Raw genomic sequence first — 21,884 nt, 5'->3', positions numbered from 1 at the left:
TCCTGCTATTTTTATTGGTTCTGTTTTTACCATTGACTAAAGCCCCACTTCCCATAATAATTTCCACTACATCAAAGCCTAGCATATTTTCTTGAAAATAATGAAGGTTACCATTAATTCATCAATAAGAGATCACCTCCAGGCTGCTCTCTCCGCAATGACCTGAATACAAAGCCCAAATTAAGGTGTTATCCTTATAAATGTAAATAAAGTGTATCTGAAGTTTACAACATTTTATTGAAACTATTACATAGCATCAGCATATAATCTTACAAGAAACAATCAATAATGTTTGTTTAATATGCATATATGCATGGAAGTTGTCTTTGTAGTAGGGTTTGTGGTTTTTTGACTAGCGTGAAATAACATTTTATTTGATGAGGAAAAAGATATTTCTGTCCCTAGTCAAATGGAGTAGAATGTTGTGAAGCTGTATTACAGATTTTAAATACAGAATCCTCACTGGGATCGTTGAATTTTTAAATAGCAGCTGTAAATATAAGATCTAAAGAGAGTAGTATATTGTACTTAAGAATATGTAAAAATTACTCTTAGCATTCTTCTGTAAGAATGGTGCCAAAATTCTGGTCCTAGTTACACTGAAAAGAAATAGTGACAATTAAGCTAAATCACTAGGCTAACTATTGTTTGCTCATTATTTGATTGCCCTTAGAGAAGTCCATATAATTTTGAAATGCATTGATTCACTTTTCATTGCAGAAATGCTGTATTTTTGGTTTTCATTCTAAACCATAGACTGTATTATGAAATCAATATTTTGTTGTAGCTGGGAAGTGTCATAAAATTATCTGAGCTCTGTCAACTTATTTATTAACACTAAAGAGTTTTAGTAAACTGCGGCATTGAAAAAATATGTGTATGCATATTACACCGGTGGCATTTCTTGCCAAGCTAAAAATCTCTAAACATTTGAAGTACTCTTGTAACTGAAAGATCAGAGGTATCTTTTTGAAATCCTGATATTTCATCATCTTTTTGTTTTGTTTTTGTTGTATGTGGGCAGCCACATTATGATTCTACTTTATTATAAATTTGATATATTATTATGTTGGAAGAATGCATGATGTGCTTTTATCTTTTATAACTAATTCTTATTTTATGTCCTCTTTCTTTTTCTTCAGTTTATATGTTTACAGCTTAGGTGGTAGTTTTATTAGATAGTCAAGGTTTTGGCATTTCTATTTCTCTTATTTCATGTCAGTATATCAGGGCGAATAAAAGATTAGACATGGAGCTGTTAATTAACTGAGGGCTGTGAGTATGTATGGAAGTACAACCCAGGTTATCTACAGTTTATTTAAATATTTTTGCCACTTACACTTACTGTCTAATCCTGGACCTATCTCCCTGTCTCTCCTATTCCTTTCCTTCTTGGTATGACCATAAGACTTTCAGAAATTTGAAGTTGTAAGTTTGTAATCTAACCCCTATTGTTGTGTTTGGGAATTTTACATCAGCTCCTGAAATCAAGGGGCTACATTGGGTTTAATCTTTTTTTTTCCTAACTGAGTTTCTATTTAGCCTTCATCTTTTGAAGTAGTCCCTAAAGGTTCAGAAATGGGAAGAGAAACACTCCAAACTTCAGTAGTTTTGCTGTCTTTAGCTTTGCCCAGTCAACTGACTGCTATTGCTGCAACTCTACAGTCATCTCAATCCTGAAGAAATTAAAATAAAATTTCCTAGGATTTCAGTTGGTAGCACACAGAGAAATTTCCAAACCTCTTTTTTTTTGTCTTCAACACTGCTAGGTATTGAAATTTCCTCTTAAGAACAGGTAAGATTGACTAATATGCATCCGAGTACACTCAAAATAGATAATGATCTAGAGAGGGCTTCCACATCTACCTCTCTGCTCAGTTTGGACCACTTAAGGAAAATCCCCATTATTTCCAATAAAAGTTAAAAGGTTTTTAGTAGTTAATGGGTCTGTTTGATACATATGAAGCTGATAACTTAACTCACTGGTATTGAATATTCCTCAAATGCTACATGGAATATCAAGTGATATACCAGCAAAGCAGCACGGTAGCTGCACAAGCGTGTGACTCTCATTGTTCATGTCTGTCCATCACTGAAAGGGCCGGAAAAGCAAGTGGAGAGGCTTCCTAGCTTGGAAATACAAGCATAAGAGTAGAACAGTTCCTATCTGGGGACCCATCATCTGATTCCCAGCAGCAGCCTGAAATGTCTATGAGCTTGATGGGCCAGCCCCAGTGCTCTTTCTGCCAACGGGATAAACAAGATGGTCTTCCTGGCACCCCTGTCTGCCCAGAGCATGACCTGGAGTTGGGACTGAGGCTCCACTTGGTGAAGTAGTTGCACCTTTGAACTGGAGCACTGCTGGCAGCACGCTCTTCCTCCTGCAGCCAGGGCAAGGACTCCACCCAGAGCGAGACCCAGCAGGGGCAGCCTGGGCGCCTGGCACCAAGCCCTGGCTGTAGTTGGTGGTTTTGGGCTGAGGCCAGGAGTTTCCTCCCCTTGGAGTGATCCCTGTGTCCGGAGGCACCCAGACAGGTCTCAACCCTTCATCCCACATCCCTTCCATCACTGAAGGGCTCCCCTTACTTCTTTTGTACGGCTACACCCCAACCGGTAGCTTGCGTAGTTCCTACCTGCCGTCCTAGTCCACCACTGGGAGCCCAACTCCCCTGACATAACCAAGTTCCCCAGTTATGATACCCCAAATCCTCCTTTTCCCTGATCTAATCTGAGGGAAGGGGCTGAATATCTGCTGAAGATGAGGTTTCATTCTGCAGGCTGTAGTTTCACCTGCCAGCGCATTGTTGCTTGCCAACTGGTTTGCTTGTTTCCTGAAGCGGTTGCTTCTGCTTCTGATAACAAATTGACAAGCCCCAGGTGAATCAAGGCAAATCAAGACTCCTGTTTTGTTCCTGGTGAGCTCCAGGTAAAAGCACCGATGGCTGGCCTGGGTGGCCCAGCCATGCTTCTAATGCTGGCCCAAGTCCTCAACCATCCATCAATTTTTTCTTTTCCGATCCTGCATGTTTCTGTATTTTTTCTGTATCTTAATATAGATTGCACATATAAGTAATAGTTTGTAATGGAACACTACCAGGTCTCCTATGCATTGTGTTATAATGAGTTTATTTTTAATATTGACGTAACGACTTTAAAAAAAAAAAAGAAAGGCAAAAAAACCATTTTATTTCTCAAGTCCGTAGGAATGTAAGTTTCATTTTCTGATTTCCCAAATAGCTGCCCTTGTCTCTTCTAAAGGCTACTGCTATGCTGGTTTTGGAACATTATCAAATAAAAAATATTTTTAAATTTTGTAATTTGTCCCTATTGCAGATCTTTGTACTGTGGATCATGATTGTAATTATCATTAAAAAAATTCATATTTATGAACATAGATCTTGGAGTAAACTGCCAGGTGCAGGGTTGACTACCATTGCCAATTTGTTGTCTGTTGTGTTAGGAAAAGGGAGAATAACTTGCTTCCGTATATTATAGGAGAATAAACACTTAGATTTAATCAGAACTTAAGATAAAAGCCATTTATTATGAAACCATTCTGTTAAGAATGTAAATGTTCCTGCTTTTAGTTAGTCTGCACCTATTATTGCTGACTGCCTGATGCTATGTATTATGAACTATTATATGACTGGAAAAGCTTACTGTACTTTTGCTTCCTTTTATGTTTAGGGTATGCATGAACTTTTGGCTCCCATTGTCTTTATCCTGCATTGTGACCACCAAGCTTTTTCACATGCCAGTGAAGCTGCACAACCAAGGCAAGCATTGTGTTTTATTTGTATAGTATTAAAAATCCACCTTCTTAAGTTGGCTTGGCAAGAACTGATAACTATGTGTTCCTTAATTCCTTGTTTATAATTGATAAATTGATATCAGGAATGGTTGCATCCTCGTGCTGTTATGGGAATGTCCTTATTTCATCTTCCCTACCACAGCTTCTGAAAAGGGGATTAAAAGTGTAGACATTGGCCCCTTCACAGGGGCCAATTAGGTGGCAAAAAAAGGGGAGACAAGAAACCTAAAGGGAAACCTTAATCAAAAAGCTTACATACCTACTGTTTTACCTCATTCTTCTTGCCAGAAATGGTTTAGTTTTTGTCATTTCAGAGAGGAGGCAGATTAGAGAACTACAGTCATAGAATGGACATGTTACCAACTCCCTTTCCTCATGTCTTAAAAGAGAAAAAAATCAATGTAGACAAATAGTTGTGATTGATATTTCTTTCATCACCTGCGGTGTTGTAGCCACAATATCTGACTATCCTTTGACTTTGTAGTAACATTAAGTTTAGCTATTGATTCTCCGTTTCACTCGAACTCTGTGTTTGTGCCTGTAATCATACACATATGTATAAAATATTACATCACACATGATTGTCAACCAAATTCAGATGCTTTTTTCTTTGCCCTATATGCAAAGCTTTTTTTTGTTTTTTAAAAGAAACTAGTTGCCTTCTTCTATCACTTGTGATATTTAGGTCATTTTTTTTCATTTGTATTTTTACACTCTCTTTTGGAGACCAGCAGTGAATAAAAGCCAATTTAATTATGTGTACTGTGTGATATAACCTCTGTTAGCAACCCTCAACATGATTGTCCAAAGGCAGTTAAGCATAAGGATGGAGGTTATTTACAACTGTGTGTTTTTATTCAATGTCTGTCCTTAGATATCCTGAAATTACCTAGGAGATGCTCTTCAGTGCTAAGTAACTTAAAATAACCATGTGTTATGCACAGCATTCTGTTCCATCCCCACTGAAAAAGTAGAGCTAAGCAGCAAAGTAGATGGAAAAGAGGTGCTGTCACTGATTAATTGCTGTTAAAGTACAATAAAAATACAGGCTATTAAAACAAAATAAATTAATGTTTTGATACTGCATATTTGACCAGTAACCATATTTTTTTCTTTGGGACAAACAGTGATAGATTGTGCAGCAATCAATTATTCTAGATCAAGCATATTCAAATAATACATTGTGACATTCAGTAATTTGTTATTTGGAATAATTAGATGGTTACTTCATTGTAGTGCAGACAAGGCAGCTAATTTGTTTTTGATCTTTATAAAAAGGAAAGACTTCATTTGTTCAATGGAGTTGCTCTTTTTAATTAAAAAGGCTAGTTTTCTCATTTGCACTTTATATGAAAGTTGGCTTATAAATACATAATAGTACATGCAGAATGCTGACCAAAAATAAACATTCACATTTGGATTGTTCACTGTTGCCTTTTTCAGCGAGGAAATGAAAGTTCTTTTGAATCCTGAATATCTGGAACATGATGCCTAGTAAGTTTTAACAACTTCCTTTACATTTAATTTGCTCTTATTTGTAATACATTATTTAACACCAAGTTTCTGGGTTTCTCCCCTTCAGTGCAATGTTCACACGTCTTATGAAAACTGCAGAACATTGGTTTTCAACTTTTGAACATGACAGTCAGAAGGTAAATATTCTCTAAAATGTTGTACAAACACCGATTCTCCTATGTATGAGTGATGTTCTTGTGTAGCATTCAAAAGAAGGCCTGTCATAGGCACACCTACGTGCCCAAACCCTGTGCAAATGTCATGTCAAATAAATACATATAGTCAATGTTTAACGTATTGAGACTTTAATTGTTTTAAACTGTTTACAATCTAAACAATTTGCTGTGAAAGCAAAACTTTGATCGTAGAATGTCCATCATAGGTCAGGGTGCATCTTTCTCTGACTTCATCATTACATTTCCTTCCTTCTTTTTCTTCTTGACCTCAAAGTATTCAAACAGAGGGAATGTCTGTGCCCTCAAATCTCCTGTGTAGCTATACAGATGCCACTGTATTAAGTGTGTTGCTTCTTTTCATGGAAAAGCTTTTTCTGTGTTCTGAGTTTAGTTGTACAGAAAGCTTCTTTGCAGGGACCATCTAGGGACCATCTAGACCTTGCTGTAACCGTTTTTCATGCATGGCATGAGGGACAATTGCCTCTGCCCATTTTGCCTCAGTCAATTGCTCAAGATTTCCTTTGAATACTTTTTCCCTGTCTCTCTCTCTGTTTACATTTCTCTTTTTTTAATTCTGAAAAATGATTTGTGTGATGGAGTGTAGAAGGTCCTAGCAAAACATAGCCATATTACAGGTATTGCCAAGACTTTCAGTGTGTTATATCCTAAAAGAGCTGTCCTCCAAACTTAGTTCCAGCTTGATTCACTTCAGCATTTTTCACATAGACCATGGGGTGAGTATCTAAAGTTAACAGAAAATTAATAAGAATTTGGTTGGTTTTGGATGTCCACATGTGTGTACCAAAACCTGTATTTGCAAACTGTAATTATGGAGTACTAGTTTGAGAGGTGGTTTTTGCCTGTCTGGTGAAGAAAAAGATATTCTCCTAAGACTCTTATAAAAGCTTCTATTTTCTATAAGCGTTTAAATGTATCTGTGTATATATTTTATTAGACATGGAGCACTGGTATCTTGGCCTAAGCTATCTACAGTTATAAATTACTATTTGGATTTGGGTTTTTACATAATTCTCAGTAACTAAGGATAAAGCATATGAGATACTGTCGTGGTTTAGCCCCAGCCAGCAACTAAGCACCACGCAGCCGCTCGCTCACTCCCCCCTGGTGGGATGGGGGAGAGAATCGGAAGAGCAAAAGTAAGAAAACTCGTGGGTTGAGATAAAGACAGTTTAATAGGTAAAGCAAAAGCCGCACATGCAAGCAAAGCAAAGCAAGGAATTCATTCACTGCTTCCCATGGGCAGGCAGGTGTTCAGCCATCTCCAGGAAAGCAGGGCTCCATCACGCGTAACGGTTACTTGGGAAGACAAACGCCATCACTCCAAACATGCCCCCTTCCTTCTTCTTCCCCAGCTGTATATGCTGAGCATGACGTCATATGGTATGGAATAGCCCTTTGGTCAGTTTGGATCAACTCTCCTGGCTGTGTCCCCTCCCAGCGTCTCCTGCACCTGGCAGAGCTTGAGAAGCTGAAAAGTCCTTGCCTAGTGCAGCAACAACTAAAACATCAGTGTGTTATCAACACTGTTTTCAGCACAAATCCAAACCATAGCCCCATACCAGCCACTATAAAGAAAATTAACTCTATCTCAGCTGAAACCAGGACAGATACAAATTTTATGAACTTATTACATAGTCACTTTTATTCCAACAACAAAGCTGTGAGACGTGTTTCTCTGAGTGTAGCTTTTCAGAATTCAGTGTATTCAAATGTATTTGTTCCAATTTCTGTGACAGAAGTGGTAAAGTCTGAGGTTGAATTTTATTCTGGGAAATAACTAGGTCTGCTTACAGTTTTACAGTGCTTGGGTAGAAGGTGAAAGTTTACATTGCCCTTTCCAGTCCTTTCGTGGCATAAAAAATTAACAATGCAAAGCGCATGGATTAATATCCAGTTGTTTGTTCTTGTTCTTTGCAAACATGTATAATCTTTAATAATCCTTTCTTGTACATATGCCTTTTACAATCATGACTTTGAGGGTTAGCTACATAATAAAGTCTGAATCTTCACAAAGGAAGCAATGAAAGCATGTGCTCTGAGAGACATGTTACATTTTATAGCCTCTAACAGTTGGTTCCATTACTCCCAATTGCCATTAGAGGAGCTTCTCCAGCTACTCCATTCCCTAGTGGTTAATGAGAGAAATCTGTCCACGGTTTATGCTTGTACTATGTCCTAGCCTCTCTTTACTGCTGTAGCATTTGTTTCCTAAATGCATGAATATATAAATTGTATTAGTATCGACTGCCAGCCACTCCAGTTCATGTTGTGGTAGGTAATGTTTTGTGGCAGGATTTGGTGACTCTGTTCCTAATACTTGATCTGAATTTTTCAGCTGCATTTCACTGATACCCATATTTAAACTGTTCTTAGAGGTGAACCTGATGCTCTCCTGTAAACAGTATAGCACATCTCTGAGCTATCACTCTTTTTGTCTTTTTATTGTGAACCACATCCCTTTGGGATTGATCATTTATATTTCATGTTAGCAGTAGATGACTAAACCCACGCACTCAAATGTTTTCCAAGACTTAGAAGCTCACAAAAAGAAAAGTGATGTTTTGTCTCATGAGATGACTTAATGTATAGTGAGTATGGGCAGGGGCACAGTATCGTGTTGTCCACTTGGCTTCTGCGCTTCAGGCACAGGCACTGTGAGTCATTTCTAGTTAAACATTTTGGCGGCTTGGCTGTATTAGTTTATTTGAGCATCTTTCTGTTTGGGCTGTTTCTTTCACACCAGCTGATGTGATTTTTTTGGAGCAATTTCAACTGACTAAGTGTATTGCCATTTTCTCAACCAAATTGCGTGAGAGGAGGCAACAGACATATCATATGCACTCTAGTCACCCACTGAGCTTCATGGTGGAGTGCACCAAATCAGGAGGCATGGACAATCAAGGCACTGATTATTGATTGCAACTGTTGTCCGCACAGATTCTGTCATGCTTTGAAGATTTCTGTTAATGGGGTTAGTTTCTGAGATGCTGATGAACTGCATTTTGATGGATACCATTTACTTATCTCATGCTTTTAAAAATGGCAAGCCAGCATATATTATTTGATGCACTTAGCCATGTTGATAGTCAGTCAGTCTGACAGTCAGCAATGTGTCAGTGCTGCATTATGCCAAGGTGCACAAATGCTGCAAGTGACAAATAACTCCAGTTTTGGCACTCCTCCGTAAGAGGAAGCTTGCATTAGTTTTGATATTCAGAGTCTTTTGACACTTGAGCCAGTGTTTAAGAGTCTGTCTTCTAATTTTGTAAAGATGGCTTTAAACCCACAGACAACTAATGGTGTAAAGGATAATCTGGGTAATTTGCTAGTCTTCTCCTATTACAAGTTCAACTAAGTAGAAGGATGCTAATGTGGAGATTTCTATATAAAAGTCTATGCCTATAATTGAGAAAAGCTTAAAAATACAGATCTTTTGATCTGTATTTGATCAGAGTTATGACTGCATGCAGTGGTCAAGCTGAAGTTAATCTCAACTTGAATCCACCAGAATAAAGTTCATACCCCAGATGCGTGCCAACTGATGGAACACATCTATGAATGTGTACAGTTGCAGACTTTTATGATTAGTTTCAAAGATAAATTGACATGTTTATGCAAAAAAATTACTATAGACTGGCATTTAATGTTAAGGCAATGTTATCATATCATAATTTAGAGTATTTTTCTATCTAGATTAGGAGATTAGTGGCTACCCTTTTTCAGTATTTTGCATTCTAGCATGTGACCAAGAAAATAATGAAATGTGTCTGAAACAACAATAAGAAATAGCCATACAGTGCAGAAATAAAAATCAGGATAAAAAGAAGGCTGCCTGATGTGGTAATGAAGAAGTTGTTAATAGAATAATTTAAAAAGGAGGTAGGAGAAATATCCTTTCTCAACGTACCTGCAACTGTGGAGAACTTTAGTATTTAAGTAAGTAGCAACATTTCTTTTTAGCCCCTAAGATGCTAGATGTTTTAATTTAAATTTCTGTTTGGTGGAACAGAAAAGATTTTGAATGAAAGGATGCCGTTTCAGTGAGCTTTATTTGACAGTCTGAGGGAGCTTTTGTCAAGCAATTTGCTAGGGCATCTTAAATGAATATGTCTTGATACCACAATAGCATGGCAAAATCACTGCACTGTAATAGACAGATCAGTCCCTTTGCTGCAATTGCCATAGCAAAGCAACAATTAAGCAGATTTTAAGATACAATTTATAATCGATCAGATCCTTAAATAGAAACGTTTTACCTGAAATCACTGCTCAGCATCATACATTATTTTCTGCAGTACAGAAATGGAATAATTAAGAAAAAATATTTCAAGAAAAGGAGATCAACATAAAAAATAGGCTTTTTGGTAGAAATTATTAAATGTTTGCTGCCCACTTGAACGTTAAACCATGTTGTAAATGACTGTGAAATATGGGTACTTCTCTTCCTTCCTCTTAAAATGCTGACAGAGAGAGAATGGGGTTGAAGAGGGACTATAACCATAGGAAGCAACCTTGGGGATAGTTTATACAACAAAAAAAAACTTTCTTTGTTATTGAATGTTAAAAATAGTGTGCTTTTCACTGTATTGAACCAAGTGAATTTGTCTTTCAACAGTTTAAGCTGTAATGAAGTCTTCTGAAAGTATTAATCCTTTGACCTTGATAATGCTTCTCTATCAATATACTGAGCAAAAGGGTAGAAAAACAATAACTGTTTTTTAAAGTGAAGCTTTCAGGTCAGAGAGCCATGATGACAGATTGCACCAAAGTCATTGCAAAATCTTCTCTTCTTACTGTTCCAATTTTCCCTCTTTTATAACTTTAACATTGTTCCTGACAGCTTAATTCTCCATTTCCCTTTCCCCAGTCTTTCTCTTGGTAGGTTTGACTCGTTCCTTTTTATTTCTCATCCTTCTTTTTACATGTTTCCTATTCAGTGGGGTTCACTACTTGCTGCATTTCTTTCTAGCATTGTCTCTTTTTCAATAATACTTCACTCTTTTGCAAGAAGAACAAATTTAAAACTGTATCAGGTTCAAGGATGCTAATACTCCAGTAGTTTTCTTCCTCTCTTTTCACTTGGTGTGTGTCACATTCTAGATCATAACATAGTTTGCACAACCTCTAGGTCCAGCCAACTACCTTCTAACCATCAGGTTCATCTCACTCTTCTATTTCTTCTTTGTTTTAAAAGTTTTCTGATGCTTTATCAAAGTTGTGTAGATTTTGAGGTACAGCCACCAGATTTTCTGAGCAAAGGAAGCCTGTTTAGAAACGATTGTTCGAAAATAAGTTATTTCCTATTTGGTATGCAATTTATTGTCCTCTGAGGGCATATATTCTCTATTAAGTTACTATTCATCTGCTTTGCTCTGGACTGACTCAGTCTGGTGATATTAAAGCTAAAATAAAGCTGTCAACACTTTGTCAGAGCATGAAAAGTAAAGCACGCACGTAAAAATTGATGTGCAGAACGAGGGGATGAACCTTGGCATGCCTGGGAAGGGGAATCCCACAATACCTTCCACAGAAGCGGATACTTGAGATTCCTCTTTTTCTGGAAAAGAAATGGGTTATTAATATTTTTATGTTTATTTGGAAGCCAATGATTACAACAAAACAAATCTCTTGTAGACAATCCCTTTAGACAGTAAGGCTTCATGGGATGTTCTTTTTTTTCACATTTTCTGTGTCTGCAGGAGAAAGATGTGATGATTACACCTATGCCGTTTGCAAGGCCACAGGACTTAGGCCCGTCTATTGCTATTGTAGCGAAGGTAAACCACATTCAGGATCATCTGCTGAAGAAACATGATATTGAGCTGTACATGCATCTGAACCGATTGGAAATTGCTCCACAGATTTATGGACTGTAAGTGTTTACAAAGCATTATTTAATTTAATTCCTTCTAATTTTATTATATTAGGACATTTTTTTCCCTTAAATTTAGGATTAGAGGAATGGGGCTAAAAAGAAGTACTGCTTATCTCTTAGAACTTATTCAATTGACAGCATTACAGTAAATGACACCCCACTGTTGTATTTGTGGCTGCGGCATTCCCAGTGCAGATAAAGTGCATTCAGCTACATATTGGAGAACTTGACGAAGACTCCCAGTGCAGTGGTGAAGTATGTACTGAATCAAGTACATATTCTACCTGTGGTTTTCCTATAAGAAGAAATGGGATAATAGGACACAAAGAAGGGGGGAAGGGGAAAGTTATTAGCATTGAATGGTTTATTTACTTGATTTTAGCACTAATTCAGTATCAGTGAACTTTCCCGTGTTGCAATAATGGGGTTTTGGATACTGGTAATACAGGTGTGGTGGGGCACGTTAAAAGTTAAGGCATGGAGATAATAAAGTGTCTGTATGCGGAGTCAGCCCAGGTGGTCCTTTTTCCATTAAGGTGGCTGAGATCCGTGCAGCTGGTTGTGTATTGTGCTCCCCCATTCCAGGGGGGCTTATTGGGCCAGGTGGGACTTTGGATGTGGCCTTGTCCATGTGTTTGCAGAGTATTGCATCCAAACCAGTTATGGCTGCTATAGTCAGTCTGAGTCAATACAGGGCGTGCAAATTGGATGAACAATGAGTAACTGTGAATTGACTGTGGTTTTGAGGAAGAATTTTGACTTCATCATCTGGAATTCTAGACATCTGATTCATTTTGATCATTCCTTAAAGAGTTGGCAAGCTGTACGTGCCGTTGCAGTGACAGAAAAATGACACTTTTAATTTTTTTTTTAGTTTTTGCAATGATTTAAAATAAGGTTGGCTTTGCCTTAAATGAAAAAAAAAAGTTTCATTTATAGGTGTGAATTTCCAAATGTAATTGTGAATTACATTTAACAACTCAATACAAAATGTAGAAAGGCAGGGAAAAGGTGACTGTGTAAATGTCAGGCCATAAACTGCAATACTTAACATTAAAGTCTAATGTGATGTTATAGAAAAATGGAAAAATGCTGAGACATAGTGTACTGTCAAGAGTTGAACTAAGACTAAGTAGTAGTCCCAGACTTACAAATAACATATATTAGGAAGATAAATGTAATTCTACAAAACTTGTATAAATAGTTTTGATAGGAATGGGTTACAGGGAGGGGAAGAATAAGCCAAGTAAACCCACAGTATTAAAAGTATGAAGAGGACAGATTGTACTATTACAGTATTTTTTGCATAGTGTAGAGTTGTGTATTTTCTTAATATCTTCATTAGTCTGGAAGAGAAAGCAAGGATCCTTAATAAACTTCAGGGTTAGTAATGATTAAGTAGGCAGTATAAATATCAAGGAAAACAAAAAGGCAGTGTTTCTTTTTTATGAAGGCTTATGAAAACACATAGAAAATAAAATAAGATAAACCTCAGAAATTTGCAAACAGATATTTTGGGGCAAAAATAATTTGTACTGTAGGTATTCACTTCAGTATAAGATTTTGCCTTTGAGTAAGAGAAATAATTGGAAGAAAAAATTAGACTTTAGCTGAAAACATAACATTGTAATAAAGAACAACGGTACAGTCTGGTGTGGCATAAATAGAACTGAATCTGAATAAAGAAATTTACAGTTAAGGGAATGAATTATGAGAGAGAGCTTCAGGCTGACTATCAGGAAAACCTTACTAACAGGGAGCTGTTAGACTGTATAATAATATATCAAAATTAACAAAGGAAAAACCATCAGAATATTTTAAAGACAGGCTTTGAAAAGCTCTCAGAAATGGATAGTATCATAGAATGCGTCTGCATTGGCAGAAGAGGAAAGTAGGTTGCCTGTGAGGTCATCTCCTTCTCTGATTTCTTATTTAATATAGAGGACAGGAGGAAAAGACAGGGAAAGGAACATGACTATGTTGTATTATTCTCACCTTTAATGATGTCTGAACTCTTCAGAATAGTAATTTCCAGTAGTGAGCCAGCTGACAGTCTCAGCTGCTGGATCTTTTCCTGTATTTAACATTTCTTGAACTAGAAACATCATTTCTTAAACATAATAGGTTATTAATAATTGCTAAACATAACCCAAGTGCAGAATTCATGTGAGCTTTTTGTTGAAGTTTATTGTTTTGCTGAAGTCTGTTGGATTTGCCAACAATAAATATTCATCTGTCAGCCTTGATATCACTCAAAAATATACAAATGGTAGAAGGAAAACTGGGAACTTCCCTCAAAAGATCTTATGGCATTCGTGATGAAAAGTATCAACATGAAAGGCTTATATTTAGTGGCGGTCTCCCCTACCCTGAACAAGTTACACAGTTTACTTATTTAAAAATATAGCATTTTATACTTTGCATCCTTCTATAACCCTCTGTGGCAAAGTAGAAACAATTCTTACTTACTCTTTGTATTTTCATACAGTTGATTTCAACCTTTGATGTTTACAAATAGTCCTTTTATTTTTCAAACACTAGGGAGACTTGTTCTGCTGGGAGGTCAGGCACCCTAGTCTGTTGTACATTTCCATGTTCAGAAACTGTCCTTTAAAATAAAGTGTGGTCACACACTTCTTGAAGTTATGCTTACCTGCTTACAAGACCAACTTTAACAGGCATTTCAGTATATGTGGTACGACTCATGAATTTTGGTTGCTGTCCAGTAGTCCAAAGGTTGTATGCTGGTTTCGTGGAAAAGTATACTCATTATAGCGTTTATCATATCAATGTGAAAAATCTTTATTTTTTCTTCATCGGTTAGTCCTCTGCAAACCATGGTGTTATTAGCCTCAGCTTGGTATGCCAGGCTGCATGCTAGGAGGTGCTGCCAGTTTAGAATAAATCTTTTCTCTGGGTAGTTTAGTGAATTTTTAGCTCAAGGGAGTGGATTTCTTTCTCTTCTGGAGGGCATCAGTGAACAGACTTTGCATTACCTGGCTATCTCATTTCATTGCTGATCAGAAAGAGAACCCTGTTAGTTATGGCAAGGTATACTAGGGTCCTGGCTACGCCATACTTCTGTGCTCTGGTCATTCAAGTTGGTGTCTTACACAGTAGCAGCCTTAGCACAGGAATTTCTGTAGCTGCAAATTTTGTGAGACCGCACATTCATTCGCTTGCAGTCAGCCGCTGCATATCCCTGTGATAATTATTCAGCTGCTATTAATATCAGCCGAAATGGAACCAGCAATACAGAGATAAAGGCTTTGTGCCTTATCATTCTTCAGTTTTCTTTATTTGCCATGTCTCTAGCTTGTTTTTAGACCCTAAGATAATGTTTTGCGGAAAAGCATTGTTTCAAGTTCCTGGTAGCACTGCGAATTGTGTACAGTCTAACCAAACTAGAATAATCATCTAATCATATCTAATTTTGTACTTTGCAAAGTAAAGCACAAGAATGGTTTGAAAATAAAATGGAATTGATTACATTAACAGTTCAGTGACATGCTTCCTGATAATAAACGTTTTTCTAAATAAAAACAAAAAAATGCTAAGATTGAACAAAAAGATTGGATACTCTGAAGGGCTGACAGATTGAATATTCAGTTTAATTGTAAAATTAGATGAGTTAACAATGATTAATGTCCTAGATTAAATGGTATTCTAGTGTTAATTTCTTCGACCCTTACATCTAATTCATGTTAAAGTACAAAATAATTATGGCAAAACCATTCTGCAGTTTCTGCAGTGGCCAGTGTCTGCAGTGGCAAATTAAGCAGTTTGTGCTCTCAGCTTGAGAAAGGACAAGGTTTGAGGAATGTCTTCATACATCTGTATTTTAGGACATTTTCTTCCATTTATAGTAATTTGTAGTAGAGGACTTCTTTTACATTTCATTGAAAAGACAAATCAATTGGAAAAGTCCCACATAATATCATTATTGCTACTTTATTTTATGTACTGAGGGTTTCAAAGTGAATTATATTGCATCAAATGAAATTCTCATAGAACGGCATGCAATAAGTACAGCCAGATCATGTAAATGTATATGATACAGTTGTATAGAAATAATGCACACAAAGGTAATGACAAGGCATAAGTGTAAAAAGCTTTATTTAAGAACAAAAATTAACTGTTGGCATAAACTCACCAGCTTCTGCATCATAACACTGATGGCAGTATTATATTGGTTAAGCAAACTCCTTCTAAGCACATATCCAACAGACAATAAAGCGCATGCAGAAGTGAGCGTAAATATTTCATGATAGCTTAATCTCAGTACAAAAAAGGCCTTCTTAGAACATTCAGTGCCGATGACTTTGCCTCCCGCTGCCACTCTGCTTTATGATGATCAATCAGATAGACATACTGCCTACTGCAGTTCGAGATGCAGTTTCAGCCCTTTAGGCTGATACCACAATTATACTTCAGGAAGAAGCCTATCTCATGAAGCAAAGAAAAAAAAAAAAGAAGAGAAGGGTGCAAACTAAGTTACAGGGTAACTAGGCATGAGTGTAGATTTGAAGATAGCATTCGAAAGGTTATGTTATAGCAAAGTCAACAGCAGATGTGCTGCTCCACTATTACTATTCTTAGTTGCTTTGCTATGAGCACTGCTGTGGGGCATCCACCTGTTTTAGTTTCTCTCCCATGTCATTATGGTACCAGGCAGTATTCTCTTCCGTAACCATATTGGTCTCTGGAGGGAAAATTTAAAGGATTTACCTGTGCAGTAAAAGAACATAAATCATATTGATTGTATCCAGAAAAAAAAAAATATCCCACTAGTCATCAGAATAAGAAATCTTCATGATCTCCAGAAAAAGTAGATCAAAGATCAGTCTCGCTAAGTAGAACTTTACAGATCATCCAGGATGCCTGGGCTTATTTTGGATTCTCACACTTCACCAAAAAATGAGAGAGATAATATATGGCATGGTCCAAACCAATTACACTTCCTCTGTAGTTTTTAATCCAGTGTCATCAATTAATTGGACAGCAATTACAATGAAAGCAACTTTGAGCTATTGTGCATGTAGTAGGGGAAGCACCAAAATCTGGTCTTGCTATTAAAATAAATTAGTATCTAGCAATGGCTGAGACTAAGCAAATAAAAAGTCTTTCTGAACAAAGTAATAATTCTCATTTGAATGTCCAGGACCAAATTAATCCTGAACTTAGTAACTGGTATTGCTGTTGATTTCCAGTAATTATTTTCTGTTTGACTTAAAGAAGGCATTACATATAGAGCAGATTTTAATGGAATATAAATCCTAGCTTGTCTGTCAGTACAGGGCTTGTTAAGAATTTAATGCCAGATGAACAGGCCTTTCTAAGAAAGGTTACCATCCACCGTTGGTCCCACAAATTAAGAAGAGATACAGTCTACTGGATTTTTAGATAAAGCTTTTGGGGGCTGACTCAGACATCTGAAGACTTTACTATGAATTCTATCTTGCATAATGAAAAAAGTATTGTAAGAAGAAACCTCTAAGTTCAAAGTTAGGTGACAGGAGAAAACATGTCTGAAGCTAATTTAGAAAGCTACAATATATTTTGATGGAGAGAGATTGCCTCACCTACTGTTGAAATAGCAGTTGTATTGCGATGGTTTACTAACTCAAAGGATTTGCTCTGTGCAAATAAATGTGGACAATTCTTGAAGCATCAGGATAGGTATCTTACTTTCAGGCAGCAAGCAAATCCTGCTTAACTCTAGAAGCTGCTTTTCTGCTGTTTTGAAGTGAGGCTACTCACCCTTTTGTGTTCTTAAATGATAGGTATCTGTTGCTCATTGTTGAATTTCTCCAAAAAGCTTTCTTGTTCGTTGATTGAAAGAATGTATGTTTCATTTTGTGCCATTTTTTGTTGTGTATTACGTTGAAAATTATAGCATGATGAACTTTCGATTTTATCCTTTTTCCCGACTGTCACAAATAGTATTTTAGTCTTACCTTAAACTTAAGATTTTAACATATACATAACGTAAAAGCCCACTCTATAAACAGAATGAAGGATCGGTTGAGGTGTCAAAAGTGTTCATCTGAGTTTTACTCTCCTGCTGCATAATTATGTGCTGAGATGATAATGAGTAGTACTGGATGGCTGTGAGGATGGAATGCAGATTTGTCGTTATGTTGCTTCTTGATGCAGGTGATGTGCTTCCCATGTGAAGTGCAGGGAATTATCTTTATCTGGGAAAGAAACAAGCAAGAAAGCTTCCATTTTGACTTTTGTCACATACCCTTAAAAAAAAAAACATCTAGTGGCATTAAACATAAGTAGGCTTAGGGACCAGTGGATTTGAATAGAATAAATATCTTCTGAAACCTGTGATGAATTAGGTAGGAATATATACAGGTGTTTGGAAGGCTGTCTTCGTCTTTCCTTTTATTTTTCTTTTATTTTTGTATGCAATAGCTATTGACTATAAAAGCTGGACAATGAATGGAGAAGTTCTACTCTAGTAAGAAATTTAAGGAGCCATATATCAAGTATTTACTTTTCCTTTGCTTTCTTTATACTGAAATCACATCAGGTGTTCAGGTTAACCAGTACTGTTTAATTTAGTGCATGATTTTGTTTCTAGAAAACTCATGTTGGAAATTGGTACAGAAAAGGCGATAGGTAGGTCAGGTAACTGTTGCAGAAGGCAATTATCTCAGCATATGCCTAAAAAATGAAACTGTGCTAACATGCCCATGTTAATGTGATGTTAGTAGGCAAAATACAGCACTTTGGACTTAAGTACTTGCTAGCAACCAAAGCATTTCCCATAGAATCCAGGCCTGTGGACGATTCATGTTTTGGTTAACCAGTGCTTCATCCTCACTGCTTATTCTTAGGATATCTTAGGATATTAGGAAAAATTTCTTTACTGAAAGGGTGGTCAAGCATTGGAACAGGCTGCCCAGAGAGGTGGCGGAGTCACCATCCCTGAAGGAGTTCAAAAAACGTGTAGATGTGGCACTTCAGGACATGGTTTAGTACACATGGAGGTGTTGGGTTGACGGTTGGACTATATGATCTTAGAAGTCTTTTCCAACCTTTATGATTCTATGATTCTTACCTGGTCTGTCTGAATCAAGTTAGTATGGGCATGCAAACATATGTTACTAACACGCCCTTTATTTTCCTGTGAAGACATACCTTTAGAAATTATAATAAAGTAATGAAGAGAACCATGTGCACCATCCAGCAGGGAAAGATCATCCTGTCATCAGTCCTTAAGGTGAAAGCCAATACCCAAATATAGTCTGAAGACTAATACAGACAGATCATCACCCTAAGAATCATTTGGTTCTTTTGCATCATCTTGATGCACATAAAAAAGAGCCGCACAAAGAGGAGCCTCTGCTAGAATACAACGAGGAGCCTCAACAACAGCAATGGCAAGAGATGGTAAACACAATTTAGTGCCTAAATTGTAAAATTTAAAAGTTACACTGTCATCTTTAAACACAACTGGGATCAAGTGGGTAGTGCAGATAAGAGAATTTTGTTTGAAACCTTTAAACAAATGAGCATGAAATACTTAAATGCACAACGTAGTCCTGTTGGAAGCACAGGATTTAGATTTCATAAAAAACTCAAGTTTTAATTGTCCTGGTTTTGGCTGGGGTAGAGTTAATTTTCTTCCTAGTAGCTAATACAGTGCTGTGTTTTGGATTTAGTATGAGAATAATGTTGATAACACACTGGTATTTTAGTTGTTGCTAAGTAGTGCTTACACTAGGCAAGCACTTTTCAGCTTCCCATGCTCTGCCAGGGGCACGAGAAGCTGGGAGGGGGCACAGCCAGGACAGCTGACCCAAACTGGCCAAAGGGCTATGCCATACCATATGACGTCATGCTCAGTATATAAACTGGGGGGGAGTTGGCTGGGGGGCAGCAATCGCTGCTCGGGGACTGGCTGGGCATCAGTCGGTGGGTGCATCACTTGGGGTTTTTTTGTTTTTTTCCTGGGTTTTGTTCCTCTCTCTCTCTCTCTCATTATTTTCCTTTTAATTACAATTTATTATTACTTATTATTATTATTTTATTTAAATTATTAAACTGTTCTTATCTCAGCCCATGAGTTTTCTTACTTGTGCTTTTCTGATTCTCTCCCCCATTCCCCTGGGAGGGGGGAGGGCGAGCGAGTGGCTGCGTGGTGCTTAGTTGCCAACCGGGGTTAAACCACGACATTAATATTTCGTTGTTATTCCATGTCAGAACAAACTAGGCAATTTTGGATTTTCATGGGTGGGGAGAAAAATGATGGGAATTGCGTTCAAGAAAAAAGCAGTAGTTATGAACTGCCTTAAGGTGTGGGATGTCAACTTCAGGGATAGCACAGTCTTCAGTCTGAGTCTCACTCAGCCTAGGAGGACATGTTAATCATCTAGGTCTTCGAGGTCATTTTCATCTGAGTCCTTAGTTTTAGCAGAAAATTATATCCTGAAACCACAATTCATCCCTAATGAAAATGTTGTTGAAAATTAGTGAAATAGTAATTCTGTAGGAATATGGGCAGTCTGCATTTTCTCTAAAGGCATCTGGTTGCCCAGTAGAATGCAGTTAATCTGGAAAATTAAAGTCAGTATAGTGTCAGCGCTGAGAAGAATGCTTCCTTTTTGCTTTTTCTCCCCACAAAAGTAATACTTCACCAGGTAGTCAAGTCAGTCCACCTCTTGTTTCCACTTCAGATACCGAGCATAGTTCTTGGATAGCCATTTCTACCCCTATGGACAGTGCTCTCTCCTTCAGTCTAACCAAATGTTACAGACTGAGGTGAGAGGACTGGGGGGGGTGGGGGGGGGTGGGGGAAGCGGGGAATTCTGCAGACAACCTATATAATTTGAATTGTATGTTCTGAGTCTTCTCTGACAGTTGTTTTATTGGGAGTTCTTGAGTTGGATAAATACATGGCGGCGTTGGAAGTGCATGCAACCCAAAAAGGTCATGCCCTGAAAATAATACAACTGACTGTCCTAACTTGTAAAATGGGTGAGCTGGATAGTACTTCTCCATGACCTTGTGAACCTCTTTCCAACATCTTGCTAGAGTTGTAGAAGCTTCAGCAATAAAAAAAAATCTTGTTCCAAATAGGTGCATGCCTTGAGTATCTTTTCTGGTTCCAACGTGGTTTAGAGCAAGAATTTTTAAAAGTATCCTATAAAATATTAAAGCAAGCCAGCCATATCCAAAGAATAAAATCCATTAACACAGGTCACAGGAATAGGTTGCTCAAGAGTAGTGCTGTTAATTAGGGTGCACAATTTTGTGTAACTTTTGCATATTGTATGAATTGACAATATTTTAGTCTAGGTAAAGAATGAGAAATTATGTTTGAGAAACATTTCTAAAAATAGAGTTACTTTACTAAACTGATACTGTAAAAATAATGAGAATATTTCATCACCCCTCATACTGAATGTAATAGCACGAGGCCCTAAAGGGTTAAGTTACATAACTTAGCGTGAAGGCCCCAGACATTTTGGCAAGAAGAGAAAATCTGTGCACAACACTGCAAAATAGAATTGCCTAGTGAAAAAGAACAAAAGCTTACAAGAGTAGGAGCTGGTTTCAAATAACGTTTTGAAATCAATGAATGAGTCACACTTGAATTTTTACAGAAAGCCAAGGGTGCTGCTCTTCTATTTTCTTCCTCTGAAAACACTCTTAACATACCATTTGTAGCTTGATATCGACTGCTGTTGATTACTTCCTTGAATTTCCAGATAGAACTGTTTATAAGGAAAGAAGGCAGTGGATGCACCTAGACCTTGTTATTCCGTATTGATTATATTGGCAACAGGACAATAATTCTTCCCAAATTTCAGAGAAGCAAAACAGCATCACCTAATTTAACATCAGCTTGGGAAGTCCATGAGAGAGCATCTCTTTTCATAGACCTTTACATTGTCATCTGTAATTTTTAATGCTTTGCTTTGCTTTACTTCTTACCACCTTATTTGAAATTAGGACCATATTAGCATGCTTTCTCTGATTACCTTTATATAAATTGTTTTTGTCCTTGAGGTCTGCAAAAGTGTCTAATACAGTGATCTTTGAATGCCACACAAGCAATATATTTTATTTGCTCTTGGTATTGAGAAAGGGGAGAGAGAAAAGAAATTTCATATTTTCTGTCCTTTAAGTTAGTAATATAATATAATGTAATAAAATATAATATAATGAAACTCCCCCTGCTTCTGATTGCTGTTACTCCTACCAATAATGCTACCAGGTTTTTACTAGCAGAGGTGGAGAAGTTTGTAAAAAATATTTTGATACTTTGGATAAACCTGTACAGATACCCACATATGTAATGTAGCAGCAGCAGAACTGTGTAATATGTTGTATGTTATTAAATACCATTACAGTGCTTAAATCAAAATTCCAGACAACATCTAAACACAGTCCTTAGTTGTTTACAACTTATATCACTAAATGTTGTGTGAGCTGTTGGAGTTTAAGTTTGGGCCTTGTGGTTTATTCC

At 37.1% G+C, this 21,884-nt stretch overlaps 1 protein-coding gene across 4 annotated transcripts in view; it reads left to right on the top strand.

Annotated features, from left to right (window-relative positions):
- Positions 1-21,884, top strand: part of TBC1D5 (TBC1 domain family member 5) — a 306,295-nt gene that overhangs the window by 165,444 nt on the left and 118,967 nt on the right. For all 4 annotated transcript variants that reach the window (XM_075493115.1, XM_075493118.1, XM_075493116.1 and 1 more), the window contains 4 exons: positions 3,688-3,776; positions 5,255-5,305; positions 5,394-5,463; positions 11,223-11,395. In XM_075493115.1, the coding sequence (XP_075349230.1) occupies positions 3,688-3,776; positions 5,255-5,305; positions 5,394-5,463; positions 11,223-11,395 (383 nt within the window). The remainder of the gene's footprint in view (positions 1-3,687; positions 3,777-5,254; positions 5,306-5,393; positions 5,464-11,222; positions 11,396-21,884) is intronic.

Source organism: Mycteria americana, chromosome 2 (assembly GCF_035582795.1).
Source record: "Mycteria americana isolate JAX WOST 10 ecotype Jacksonville Zoo and Gardens chromosome 2, USCA_MyAme_1.0, whole genome shotgun sequence".
Classification (NCBI taxonomy): Eukaryota; Metazoa; Chordata; class Aves; order Ciconiiformes; family Ciconiidae; genus Mycteria; species Mycteria americana.
Note: the sequence above shows the minus strand (reverse complement) of the source record. Positions and strands in the feature narration are given on the sequence as shown.